The 14,187-nt window shown below is 38.2% G+C and overlaps 3 protein-coding genes and 1 long non-coding RNA gene across 5 annotated transcripts; all 4 read left to right on the top strand.

Annotated features, from left to right (window-relative positions):
- The first annotated feature begins 434 nt into the window (after positions 1-434).
- On the top strand, positions 435-1,694 carry LOC130503609 (uncharacterized). 2 transcript variants are annotated; one of them, XM_056998241.1, is made up of 4 exons: positions 441-796; positions 935-1,022; positions 1,110-1,199; positions 1,505-1,694. In XM_056998241.1, exons 1-4 carry the CDS (start codon positions 791-793, stop codon positions 1,624-1,626), a joined length of 306 nt encoding a protein of 101 aa, XP_056854221.1. In that variant the 5' UTR covers positions 441-790; the 3' UTR covers positions 1,627-1,694. The 2 variants fall into 2 exon arrangements, 1 of the variants encoding a protein (XP_056854221.1); XR_008940878.1 differs by having other exon boundaries at positions 435-1,022; positions 1,279-1,694.
- A 43-nt stretch (positions 1,695-1,737) lies between these two features.
- Positions 1,738-2,099, top strand: LOC130503610 (uncharacterized). Its single transcript, XR_008940879.1, has 2 exons — positions 1,738-1,931; positions 2,040-2,099. It is a non-coding gene; the product is annotated as an uncharacterized LOC130503610 (long non-coding RNA).
- Positions 2,100-3,801: 1,702 nt separating this feature from the next.
- LOC108823945 (60S ribosomal protein L9-2) lies at positions 3,802-4,750 on the top strand (the record flags this gene model as incomplete). Its single annotated transcript, XM_018597262.1, is given in 2 exon segments — positions 3,802-4,306; positions 4,422-4,750. Coding segments are annotated over 2 exon segments (585 nt in total). The 3' UTR covers positions 4,509-4,750.
- A 3,877-nt stretch (positions 4,751-8,627) lies between these two features.
- Positions 8,628-11,223, top strand: LOC130503611 (uncharacterized). The gene is made up of 5 exons (XM_056998242.1): positions 8,628-9,269; positions 9,355-9,980; positions 10,061-10,345; positions 10,431-10,536; positions 10,618-11,223. The coding sequence occupies exons 1-5, from the start codon at positions 8,628-8,630 to the stop codon at positions 11,221-11,223; spliced, it is 2,265 nt and encodes a 754-aa protein (XP_056854222.1).
- Positions 11,224-14,187: the final 2,964 nt, after the last annotated feature.

The following is a 14,187-nucleotide window of genomic DNA, read 5'->3' as shown; positions in this document are numbered from 1 at the left end:
ACATACTACTATTTCGTCTCCTTTTTGACGACAAACTATAAGGAAGCCAAAAGTAGAATTGATCATAATTTTTCGATGCTCAACGTGTACTTATTACTTACTCCGTACCATTTTGAAAAGGCAAATATTTGGTATTGTCGAATCTAGTAATAAGTATCTAAATTGTATTATTATTTTGTTACAATTTGTCCAATTGTTACTCGTTTTGTTTATTATATAACTGTACTTAATAAATAATTAAATATCACTAGTATTTGTATCTTTATAAAAGAAAACCAACAAAGATTTTTGTTTGAAACTCAAAATCTTTCATTAAAATATTAAAGCCAGATAATTAGGATTGGATCAAAAATCTATTATATATATCTTTATATATAAAGAAGTGTTTAAATCCCTCCCATGATGCCACCTAGGATTCCAGCTTGGAAATTGATCAATTATCCTGCTGCCACATAGGATACGCTGCGTTTCATTAAACGTGAAACCATCTGATTTTGGGTCTGAATTGGGCTTTGCTTTCAGAAACCAGAAGCTCTTCGCGTGAGGCCCATCGATCTAGAGTTTCGAAAGCGTTCTTTCATCTTCTTCCTAAAAATCAGAGAGAGTTGATTTAATCCTGCAGACCGTTTCATAATATCTGACTCGATTCTTAGTTCTCAGAGTTTTAGAGATTCTAAGTTTTTCGCTTCTTAAATTTTTGTGTTCAAAAAAAAATTGTTTTTTACAGAGAATTTGAAAGTGGAAGGGTAAATTAAGAGGAGGATCATCGGGAGTAAAAGCAAACAAGATCATGATTGTTATCCTTCTCTTTTCTCTCCTCTTTGTTATAAGGATCAAAATACAAATCATCATCATCGTTGATCCTCCTCTTAAATTCACACATAGCTGAGTTTTTCTTTTTCAAATAAAGCAACAACCGATTTTCTTTGTGCAGGTAACGATGTTCGAGAATAGGTATCCGTTCAGAGGATCTTCTTCCGCCGGCAAATACTCTTCGCCACCGCCGCCACAGACTGTCAATGGTAAGAACTGAAAAACCTAAGTTTGCATATTCTTCTTCTAGCTTTCTCTAATTTATTTCTCTGCTTGGTTACAATGGCACACCTAAGAGTCGGATCTTATTACGAAATCGATCACTCTGTTCTCCCTCTCAGAGTCTCAGATCGCCACAGCAACTCAAGTCCATCTGAATCGTCATGGTATCAATACTACACCGTTTCTATGTTACTTTATTAGTTTGTTCTTCTATCGATGTTCCGTTGGGTTATTACTTTTCAGGTGAGCAAAATCACTAGAAGCGATTAACTCTCCTGGTGGAGAATGTATATGTGTAATAATCAATGTTTTTCCTGGTGGAGTACTGAATCATTAACTCTCCAAGCAGGAATCTATGTATATATGAGTTACTTTGCCCATGAAAGTGAAAGCGTGCCTTAAGGTTTATGGTTTGTATTTTTTTGGTTATTCTCGGGATTTAATGGTTTTTGGTTTTCTCAATTTACAGCGAGAGAAAGGTTAGCTTTTTACTTGATGCGGAGGACACTATTGCTGAATACGAGAATAATGCAAAGGCGAAAAGAACAGAAAAACTGGAGAAACAGGAAGGCTAAGCACTTGATCGTTTGAACAATCTCGACCATGTAACTAAAGTTGAGTTTTTACACCGCCTCAATGACTTAAAAGATGGGTTCCGGAGTTTGTTGGTATACATTTAAAAGAACTTTGATTCTCCATGAATCCTCTTTGATCCACAGCTTTCAGAAAAAGACAATGTGATGATCCTTTTGTTGTTTTTGTAGGAGTCTGTTGGTACTTCAAGGGCGATAACGTCTGAAGATGTTGAGCAGATGTTCTCAAAGATGAAAAATAAACGGAAAAGGATGGAGTGAGTTTAGTAGTCAATGATCAGAGGAGGTATGAGTATAATAAAGGTATTAAAGTCGTTTCGTTTACACATAAAGATGTGTGTTTCGTTAGTTCATCTCTGCTCTTTTAACTACCTTTAGCTCCTAAGTTATGCAAACAACTATGTACTTCAGGTATGGAGCTTGAAGCTTTTGTGTAACTGCTCTGATTAATTGATGTTATATTGGATTGTGCTTGGTTTGGTATTAAAATTCAAGTCAAATTACTGTAGAATTTATGTGTACAAATTAAAATAAAATTGAGTTACACTACACTAGCAATAAAACAATAAATATATATTTATATATGATGTTAATTAAATTTAGTTTACGATACTAAATTTAGGTATGCCTTTGACAAGAAGTACCTAAATTATGCAAAATTATAGTGAGTTAAAAACTAAAACGTGGTTCGGTGTGTTGGCGTTCGTTGGAAAGTGACCAGTACACCCACCTCCACGCAGATATAATAATCAGTTTTCAAAACAATTTAATTTGGACATGTTATCCTTCAGTAACAGAGGCACATGTTGTGAAGAATAAAATAGATTAACTCATTGGATGGTCCGAATGCCCTTTCTCAAAAAAAAAAAATTTGATTGGAAGATCTGTATACAACACCAACAATAAAGAAGTAAGTTTCTGAAGTTAAGATTAACAAACTAAAGGTATAATAACATTTAAAAGAATAATATTCGATATCTGTACTTATCTTCACAATAAATAGTTTGTTCCATGCTTTGGAACATCTATCCATGCCACAACAGATTTTGTAACCAAATAAGGCTAATAGGTTACTAATATGATGTAAACAAAATACTTCATCTGTTCCGTAATATAAGATGTTTTGGAAGATAATATTATTAATAATATAAACTGAAAATAATTTGACCAATCATAAATAAAGTAGTTAAGTATTATTGGTTAACCATTTTTCAATAAAATTAAAGTATCTTAAAACTATCAAAATATCTTATGTTTTGAAACATCAAAATTTCTTCAAAACATTTTCTATTATACAACGGAGGGAGTATGATATTAAAACAAGAGGATACGAAAAATTGTTGTGGCTAACAAAGAAGAAGAGTTCATCTAATTCCAAATGATGATGTAAAATAAGCTAAATAAAGAATGAAATCCAGATTTTTAAATTAATCTTATATGTAACTAAACTTAATACTTTTCAATCAAATAAAAAAATAGCCATTACACTTTCAAATTGTCATGCATATGTTCAAACTTAGATTATCCTGCATATATTTAACATTAAAGTTTCGTGCGTATATTTAAACTTAAATTTATTTTATAATAACCTCAAAATTAACTATGTAGAGCTATTAATTTGATTGAAGATCTCTATATCATTGATTTCTAAATAATATTGATACATGTTCTGAATTATAAAACCACAACAAAGTCATATTTAGACTTAACAAAAAAACAAATTCAGAGCTAAACTAATATTTAAATTTTAAGTTAATAAAAATTATATTAAATATTTACTCTAACTATTTTAACTATTTTTTAAATAACATCCCACCCGTAGGGCGGGCCGACCCTAGTATATATATATATATATATATTTTAAAACCCGAATATTAGCGGGTGTTTGTCGTGTCCAGCCCAAAAACTACAAACGAGAAAAAAGTCTTATCGCTGCTTAATAAAAGTGAATCAACGATGTCCAAAACATCTAATGGATGGAGGGCCTGAAATGACTTTATGAACTTTATTTCAACTGATGGGTTTTCATTTACCGGAAGCCCATTCTTTCAACTTTAAACAAACTCTACAAAACATTTACATATTTAAAAAGCGATCTTTAGGGTTTCTCTTGTTCCCAAATTTCTTTTCTATACCGAAGTAGCGCCGTCGGCATTTCACACACTCTCGAGAGACGAAAGATGAAGACGATCTTATCATCCGAGACCATGGACATCCCCGAAGGCGTCTCCATCAAGGTCCACGCCAAGGTGATCGAAGTGGAAGGCCCACGCGGGAAGCTCACTCGCGACTTCAAGCATCTCAACCTCGATTTCCAGCTCATCAAAGACGACGTCACGGGCAAGCGACAGCTCAAGATCGACTCGTGGTTCGGCTCCCGCAAGGCCAGCGCCTCGATCAGAACCGCTCTGAGCCACGTCAGCAATCTCATCGCTGGCGTCACTCAGGGTTTCCTCTACAAGATGAGGTTCGTGTATGCTCATTTCCCTATCAACGCTTCCATCTCCGGCGACAACAAGTCCATCGAGATCCGTAACTTCCTCGGCGAGAAGAAGGTCAGGAAGGTTGATATGTTGGATGGTGTTACCATTGTTCGGTCTGAGAAAGTCAAGGATGAGATTACTCTTGAGGGTAATGATATCGAGCTTGTCTCCCGTTCATGCGCTCTTATTAATCAGGTTCGTTCTTATTTGATGTTTGTTTGTTTTAAATTGCTGTTAGAGCGTAAGGAACATGCAATGTAATTGTGTTGAGTCTTTGTCTGTTTTTGATGATTGTTTTGATTCTGAGCAGAAATGCCATGTGAAGAAGAAGGATATTAGGAAGTTTCTTGATGGTATCTATGTGAGCGAGAAGGGCAAGATCGCTGTTGAAGAATGAAGCTATTGAAGTGCTTTATTAGATTCATATTGTGGAAGAGTGGTTTAGTTGTAGCGTTTTTATTTACGTCTCTTATCTTATGGATTTGTAGTTTTGTTTCCGTTGGACCGTTATTGATGATGCAAACTCGCTGGTTTGGTTTTTTTTATTTACTCTGTTCTTGCAAAAGTTTTTGACACTATTTTCACTTTTACTTGTTCTTGGAGCTGGTTTGAGTTATATGATATGTTCTATTTTATTGATCGTGAAAGAACATTTAGCTTGTATATAATATTTACATCTGGTAATTAAACGGCTGTAAGAAAATGTTGGTTTAGATTTGCTTGTGCGCTGCCTTAAATGTTAAAACCATATTCTCACTTTGGTTATCAGTGGTTTTGGAAATGATTACTTCCACTCCCTGTTATCCGTACGCTCAGGTAGAGCCTAGCGCCTAATGAATAAAGCGGGGATTAATCCACGTTTAATCGGGGATTTATTTTATGTGTTTATAAATTTTCTAATGGGATTGGATATAATATATAGCTCGTATAATCAAGTTGAACAGATCAGTGTGGTTCAGTGGCTCAACACGTGTTTTGTCTACCTAATCCCCAGTTCAAGAAGCTCAAAGTCCATTTTTAGTTTTTATTTTAAGAGTGGCATAATAGTAATTAACTTCTTTCTTTCTTTTCTTCTTCTTTAGACCAAGTCTTCAAATTCTTACGGTTCCTGTAATTTTTTCAGCAGCCACCATTAATCTTTTTCACCTAACCTTCGATTTATTGCTTTTTAATTGTTATTTACACCGCAAACCTGTAGATCTAACTGAGAATTAGTGATACAGGCTGAGAATCTCACTCTAGCTTTTCTCACAAGAAATCAAAACCTACGGCTTAAATGAAATGAAGATCGCCACTCAAAGATGTGAAAAGCTTTGAGATAAGATCAAGAACCAACACCTAAGTGAATCTCACACAAAGATAAAGGTTCCACACTTGTATCCTAAGAAAGCTTCTCACATAACTTAGAATTAACAAGAACAAGCATAAAAGCTCTCAAGAGAAAATCTCACTTTTTATTCAATACTCAAGTCTGATTTTACAATGAAATGAGAGGAGCTTTATATATAGCTCTTGGACAAAGGTTTCAGAATCAAAAGACAAATGAAAGGATGATTTTTAGGATAAATCATCATTAAGAAAAGAATCAAATAGGCTGGTCAAAAGGCTGATCTCAAGGAATTGAAATCTGCTTATTAATGAGTGTTGACCACGTCTTTAATACCTTTGGACTGATCTTTTGGAGCTGATAAGGAGGCTTAAGTGGTGGCCTTTGTTTGGGGACAGTCAGCTGAATAAAACGAACAATAGGCTTGATGTCGTCTAGGTTCATCCGAGTCCAAACATGGAAAGTCTTGTCTACTTTATGAGCAGTGGATTTGATGCCTGCATCATATTCTCCTCCTTGAAAAAGTTTTGTCCTCAAAACTTGCTCATGTGGTATAAAGATGTACCTCGAATTTTGCTGGACCTCTTCTGACGGATCAAGCGGCTCAGGCTCTTTGTTCTCATACTCAATTTGGGCCGCTTGTTGGGCCAACCCGTCCAAACCATCGCATGAGTACCTTTGTAGGTGAAAACGAATCTCATCTCTTAGCCCATAAACAAACTGGTCCATGACATTCTCATTGCTTACTCCTGGATTGAGCCGAATGCGAAGATGGTTGAATTGCTTGTGATACTCCATGACCGTCTTATCTTCTTGGCAAAGTGTACGAAACTGCCTCCGGATTTCTGGATATTGATTGCGTGGGATGTATTGCTTCCTCATCATATTTTTCATCTCATCCCAAGTTGATTCTCGAGAACACCGGCGACGGTTTTCTTTTGCAGTAGATTGGCTCCACCAGTGTTGAGCTTGGTTGACGAGCTGATCGGCTGCAATGTACACTTTCTCAAAATCTGGGCAGCCGCAAGAATGGAAGAACTCGTTCATCTTGTGCTCCCATTCAAAGTACTCATCAGGCACTACAACAAATATAGGTATTGATAGCAGATTAAGATAGCACAATTTTCCTAACTGCTATGGAAAAGTATTTGTAAGTCTAGCTAGGAAAGTTATAGCATTTTACTAATGCTATGCCGAGAAAACAGTTAACATAAAAAAAATCACTAATCACCCAAGTTTTTAGGATTAGCGCCAACACTTAGTGAAAAAAATGGATTTGGGCGGTATGTTTTAAGAACATAACCTTTTCATAGCATTAAAAAAATAATAATAGAAAGGGATAAAATTTACCTCGTTCTCTCCATCTTCCCTTTCTTCTCCACCTCCATCGAGCTCCACCATCTCTGACTGGTTTCACCGTCTTCCCTTCCTCTCCACCATCTCCGACTCCATCAGTCACCAACCCTTCCTCTCCACATCATCTCTCCACCATCTCCGCCGCGTTTTCTCCATCTTCCCTTCCTCTTCACATCCTCTCTCCTCCATCTACGACTCCATCGCTCACCAAACCTTCCTCTCCACAACCTCTTTCCACCATCTCCGCCTCGATCTCTCATCGCTCACCAACCCTCCCTCTGCACAACATCTCTTCACCGTAATCTCTCATCGCTCACCAACCCTCATTGTGAAAGTATATAGGTCTTAGATTTGATTGATTGAAGTTGTGAAAGTAGATAGGTGTTAGATTGGATTGATTCAAGTTGTGATTAGGTAGGTTCTCGGTTCATATTTGTTTCCATTAATCGATCAGTTCTTTTTTTTTTTTGCAGGTGCGGGTTCGTGACTTCACAAGCTTGCGTCTTCTATATTCTGTCGAGGTTAGACACATCGATCACTTATTCACATTTTCTAATCGTTTGTATACTTTTGTAGACATTTGTCTTGTCGTTTGCTGTTTACACGTTGAAGCAAAATTTATATTCTCATTGTTGCTTGAACCATGTACACTTGTTTGAACTGTGGCAAGGGTCTTACTAATGTTGGACAAGTCGTGGGTTCATTTAAGTAGGTATGTACATTTGTTTAAGTGTTCAGCTTATAGATTTCACAAATTCTCGTTATAACTTTTTTTTTTCATGAACTTAAGAGTTGATTCTGCGTACGAAAGAGCTGCCCGAGCTTTTGTCAATGGTGTTACTGATAAGTTAGGAGTTAATGGGAAGATTGTATGTCCATGCGCCCGATGTCGTAATCTGTATCGCCATACAAGTGAGGAGGTTGTCTCTCATTTGGTTATAAATGGAATGGATGATGCTTACAAGGTACGGTCGGATTGGTTTCACCATGGAGATGGTAGCTCTGTTGATTTAGGGGATGTTAAAGATAGATGCTGGAATGCTGAGATTCTTAGTTTATATGAAGCTGCAAACTGTCTAGATGAGGATTTAGCTAACCGGGGGTCACAGTTACGTGAGTCAGTTGAGGGTGAGGACAGGAAAGAAGATGAGTTTTTAGCAAAACTTGTATCCGACGTGTATCCGACGTGTATCCGAAGTTGAGGCTGAAACCCCCTTGTATCCGACGTGTTCGAGTCATAGCAAGCTATCAGCTGTAGTTTCATTGTTTAGGATTAAGTCTCAGAATGGGTGGTCAGACAAGAGCTTTGATGACTTGCTGCAAACATTGCCAAATATGTTACCTGAAGACAATGTGCTGCACACATCAACTTATGATGTCAAGAAGTTCTTGAAAACTTTTGATATGGGATATCAAAAGATTCATGCTTGTGTTAACGACTGCTGCTTATTTAGAAAGAAGCTGAAGACGGCTGAGAGTTGCCCAACATGTAAAGCGTCTAGATGGAAGACCAACATGCATACTGGTGAAATCAAGAAGGGTGTTCCACAGAAGGTTTTGAGATATTTTCCAGTGATACCTCGTCTGAAAAGGATGTTCAGATCGGAGAAACTAGCAATGGATTTACGATGGCATTTCAATAACAAGAGCATAGATGGGAAACTGCGCCATCCAGTAGACTCTGTTACTTGGCAGTCAATGAATGACAAGTATCCGTCGTTTGCAGCGGAGTAGAGGAATTTGCGACTTGGGCTTTCAACAGATGGGTTTAATCCCTTTAGTATGAAGAGCAGCCGATACAGTTGCTGGCCTGTGTTACTGGTGAATTACAACATGGCTCCTGACCTATGTATGAAGGAGGAGAACATAATGCTCAGTCTGCTGATTCCAGGACCACATCAACCGGGTAATAGTATAGATGTTTACTTAGAGCCCTTGATTGAAGATTTAAAACATTTGTGGTCAATAGGCGAGCCAGCATACGATGCAGTTAGTAAGACTACCTTTACCCTTAAGGCAATGCTACTTTGGACTATTAGTGATTTCCCGGCTTATGGGAATCTTGCTGGTTGTAAAGTGAAGGGTAAAATGGGTTGTCCTATATGCGGGAAGCACACAGATAGTTTGTGGCTGAAGAATAGTAGGAAGTTTGTATTTATGGGCCACCGGAAAAGTTTGCCTCCCTTGCATAGTTTTAGAGGAAAGAAGGCTTGGTTTGATGGGAAAACAGAACATGGGACGAAGGGAAGGCTACTCACAGGCAGGAATGTCTCATTTGTGTTGAGAAATTACAAGAATGTTTTTGGTAATAGAAAACAGGCTGGGAAAAAGAGGGCTACTCGAGTTGACATACCATCTGATAATGAGGAGGAACTAAGTGGATCTGATGAGGATGAAGATGTCGGAGATAAAGACGAAGAGGAATTGTCTAGATGGAAAAAACGTTCCATTTTTTTCTCATTGCCTTATTGGGAGGTATGTTTAAAATTATGATTTACTAAATGTTTAAGTCTGTAAGAGTTGTTCTGATATTTTTCTCTATTTGCTTTGTCATGAGAAGGAGCTTCCTGTTCGGCATAATCTAGACGTTATGCATGTGGAGAGGAATGTGGCTGCAAGCTTGATTGCGACATTGTTACATTGTGGCAATTCAAAGGATGGTCTAAAGGCTAGAAAGGATCTTGAAAGTCTTGGTATCAGGAAGGATTTGCATCCAAAAGCTCAGGGAAAAAGGACATTACTTCCACCAGCTCCCTGGTCTTTATCAAAGTCAGAGAAACACATCTTCTGTAAGCGGCTCTATGATTTTAAAGGTCCTGATGGCTACTGTGCTAATATATCTAGTTGTGTATCATTAGAGGAGTGTAAGGTGATGGGACTCAAATCTCATGATTACCACGTCCTAATGCAACAACTGCTGTCAGTAGCAATCAGGGGCTTACTACCTAAGGGTCCTAGGGTAGCCATTCTCCGCTTATGTGCTTTCTTCAACCTTCTATGCCAACGAGTAATCGATATGGAACAACTCCAGCAAATGGAATCCGAAATCGTGGAGACTCTCTGCATTTTTGAAAGATTTTGGCCACCCAGTTTCTTCGACATCATGGTTCACTTGTGTGTGCATCTAGGCAGAGAAGCTCGACTTGGTGGTCCGGTCCATTTCCGATGGATGTATCCATTTGAAAGGTATGTTCTCCACTGAAAAAAAAAAATAATTAATCGTCAAAATGGACTTACTAATCAAATTCTATGTTCTTTTAAATCAGGTATATGAAAGTCTTGAAAGACTATGTCAGAAACACAGCAAGACCAGAGGGGTGTATAGCTGAGTCTTATCTTGCAGATGAGTGCATGAAGTTCTGCTCGGCTTTCTTGACTACTTCAACAAATGTACAAGAAAAAGAGGACAGAAACACTGAGTATGAGAGTCAGTCCATCCTCGAAGGTCGTCCTATATCAGCCGCCCGCTCATTCCAGTTTTCGGATGCCGAGTTAAAAATAGCTCATCTTGCTGTAATACAGAACACGGCCATGGTGGATCCATATATTGAGTAAGTTTCTCTTAGTACATATAATAGGTTTGATTGTGACTTTTATAAGATTCCAGTTTTGAGGTTTGCTTTTTCCATATGCAAGTGCTCATTTACAACATCTACAAGACTCAAATGGTAGATGTCAAAGGGATGCAACTTATTTATGGCGTATGCACACTGAAAAATTTGCAGCGTGGCTAAAGCAACAGGTCTGCTAGTACTATATATGTTTTTATTTGACTTTATACCATGTTGTGTAGTTGACATTTTTTTTATGGAATAAATTTTAGATATCTATTGATTCACCTGATGAGGAAGACACTCTGAAGTGGCTGGCTTATGGTCCTCGTAGTATAGCCAGATCTTACACAGGATACATTGTGAATGGGTTACGATTTCACACAAATGTGGTCCATAGGCTAAGTCAGAATAGTGGTGTTTACTATGAGGCAACAGCAATGTGTAGATCTAGTGCAAAGGACACATCTCAGGTGGTCGACGTTGTATCCTACTATGGGAGAGTAGTTGATATTATATTACTAGACTACAATGGCTTCTACGTCCCAATATTCAAGTGTGAGTGGGCAGTTAAAGGTAACGGTGTGAAAGTGGAGGATGGCTTTACGCTGGTTAATTTTAATCACAGCCACATATCCTTTGCAAAGGATCCATTCATTTTAGCATCTCAAGCGAGACAAATATTTTACTCAAGGGACACAGATGAATCGAGTTGGTATGTAGTTATGAAGGGTCCATGTAGAAGATACAGTGATGAGAAACCTGAAGATGGACATGCAGATGTAGGACCACTGCCTTCGGATATAGATATGTGTCTTGAAGACATATCAAATGAGGCTGAGAATGTCAGAGATGATTGTGAAGGAATATACGTTTGATTTCATTGATTCTTTTTTGGGTTTAGCATTACATTTTAGTTGGTTACTTTCCAATGCATTACATTTTTTTTGGGTTTCGCATTACATTTTATGTTTGATTTCACTGATTACCTACTTTTATTTGTGTTTGCATATAATGTTGAGTTGGTTTTGAATTTCCCTTGAGTTTGATTGTAGGAAAGCCATGGGTAAAGGAAAAAGGGGATCAAAGAAAAGGAAGATGATTGTGCAAGATGAAGTGCCTGAATTTATCGGCACCATATACACTAAGGAAACGCAGCATGAGAAGCAGATGTCAGAATCACAGCCGGAAGACACACAGCAGGAAGTGCAGCCTCAGGACACACAGCAGGAAATGCAGAGTCGGGACACACATGAGGAATCGGATCCTCGTGAAACACAACAGGAATCGCAGCGTCAAGACACACAGATAGATGGTGGAGAAGCAGAACCAGAGAAAGAATCCGAAACTGCAAAGGCTCATGACGAGGGTGGTAAGTCTACTGATGAGGGTACTGATACTGTTCAGCCCAAGACAAAAAAACGACGAGGACCAACGAAGATGAAAGATATTGCGAGAGATCCTAATGCACGGATCAAGGTGGATTTCACAGAATTTGGAGAACCCTGTGGAGAAGGATCAGTTAAGCTCTCTTCGTACTTAGGTCCCTTGGTTAGGGAACATGTTCCTGTGGTGATAGATGATTGGAGAAAAATAGGCGAGGACCGGAAAACCGTTCTATGGAAGTCTGTTCAGGTAATTTGTTTCTGTTGACACTATAGCTAATTTTTTGAAAACTGCCTTACAACTTTTATTGTTCTTGTAGTTACGTTTTGAACTGGATGGAGAGTACGAGAAAGCTGCTGTTATGAAACAGATGGGATGCATATGGAGGGCCTCTAAATCACGCTTGGTTAATCAGATTCTGAATGCTGAAAATCACACAGACCGTTTGAAGTTGAGGCCAGATAATATTCAGCTTGCAGAGTGGAGGAAGTTTGTGAAAGAGAAGACTAGTAAAGAGTTTAAGGTATGACATTTTAATTAGTTATATTATATTACATCTGTTTCTAACACTTCTATATAGGCTGTTAGGGAGTCGTACAAGGAAAGAAGGCGTAAGCAGATTCCTCACACATGTAGCCGTAAAGGAATGGTTAGATTGGCAGAAGATTTAGTAAGTATATATATTGTAACTATGGTCGAGCCTGATTTGTGTATTTGTTGCAATTTTTTTTGAAATTGTTTTTGTTCCTGAATCATAAACCTGAATCATTATGCAGAAAAAAAAGAGCTCTGTTCCTGCTGAAGTGACGAGACTGAATGTGTGGGTGAAGTCACGAACTAAAAAGGATGGCACTGCAGTGAACACAGATGCTGCTGACAAAATAGTAATTATTATGTTGTTCTCTTATTCGTTTGTCATGTTTAAAATTAGAGTTAAAAATCTCACTAAACATTTTGAACATGTGACAGGAAAAGGCTAATGAGTTTATTCGGTCTGAGCATCATGGATCATCATCATCAAACCCAAAACAAGATACTCTTACTCAGATCTTAGGACCTGACAATCCTGGACGATTGAGGGCTATGGGTAGAGGAATGAGTGTGAGCAAACTGGCTTTTTTCGAAGTGAAGAACAAGTATGTGACTGAAATGCAACAGACACAAAATCAGTTGAAGCAGCAGGTCCAAGAATTGCAAGAGGCTCTTGGTAAAATGAATAGTCGAGTAAGTGTTTCAGAGCAACTCTCCTGTGATTCTTTTTTTCTTTAAAAATGGTAATCTTATTTTTTTCCCTAATTATAGAGGCCAGACTCGGAAGAGGGTGAGAATTCAGCACCAAGAGTAAGTACTAGTGCAAATATTATTCATGCTCAACTAGCTTGAACGGAATGTAACTGTTGTCTTGATTAATATTTGTAGAGTGTGACGACTAATAGGACACCGCATCCTAAGTGTATCCTATATGATTGGTGTGACAAGGAATGCAAAGTAGCCGAGGGTCGTTTTATGTCTTCTGATGAAATGGAGTTTGTTAACAATGTTCCATTGGGCCCTAATTCAGTTAAGGTGGTAGTTGAGACGGCTATTGAAGTAGATGCATTTCTTTGGAGACCGGCGCCAAAAATTTACACTATTGGTCACGCTGTAGGAGAAACAGTTGCGTGGCCTCAAGATTCTCTTCTTGTTCTTGAGGAGGAGATCGATCCAGATGACATATCAGATAAAGTAAGGTTTTCAGTCCTCATCTCAGTTTGGTGTCTAATTAAGTTTCTGTTTTCTAAAATCTAGTAATGTATTTCCAATGTGGAATTTATTGGTTTGACAGAGTCCTGAGACAGTAGAGAACAACAAGTGCAAACTTCTACATTGGTTAACACAGGATGAAGAAGCAGTTGCTGAAGGTCGTTGGGAGAGTCGTGATCCCAAAGCCTTGGTGGATGGCCTTCCTCTTGGACCAAATGCTGTGAAAGTATATGTAGATGCGGTGATGTTACCTCAGACTTTTCTTTGGAGGCCAACAGAAAAACACTCAAACCTTGGTCATTGTTTGAAGTCGTATGTAGCCTGGCCTGTCAGCAGAGTTTTATTCGACAATTTAAACACTGAGTCACCATCTACAGCATCTCCTCTTAGGCACTCAGAACTACACACTCCACCGGCTCCTGCTAAGATTTCAAAACCAGTGGCACAAACTCCTTCAAGCTCTCGGAAGGTAAGTAGTAGTCTCATTTCTGTTGATATATCTAATAAAGTTGGTAATGCTTTCCTATGTCTTATACTAGTGGACATCATTCTCATACACAGATTGTGAAAGAAGGTCAGAAGTGCAAACTCCTCGACATTACCGGTCAGAAAGTTGTTGTTGCAGAAGGACGCTGGTCCTCGAACAACCCAGAACAGTTAGTGCATTCTGTTCCTTTGGGAAAAAATGCTGTTCGTGTGTGGGTTGATGTAGT

The sequence above is a fragment of the Raphanus sativus genome, unplaced genomic scaffold, assembly GCF_000801105.2.
Source record: "Raphanus sativus cultivar WK10039 unplaced genomic scaffold, ASM80110v3 Scaffold1059, whole genome shotgun sequence".
NCBI classification, from domain to species: domain Eukaryota; kingdom Viridiplantae; phylum Streptophyta; class Magnoliopsida; order Brassicales; family Brassicaceae; genus Raphanus; species Raphanus sativus.
Note: the sequence above shows the minus strand (reverse complement) of the source record. Positions and strands in the feature narration are given on the sequence as shown.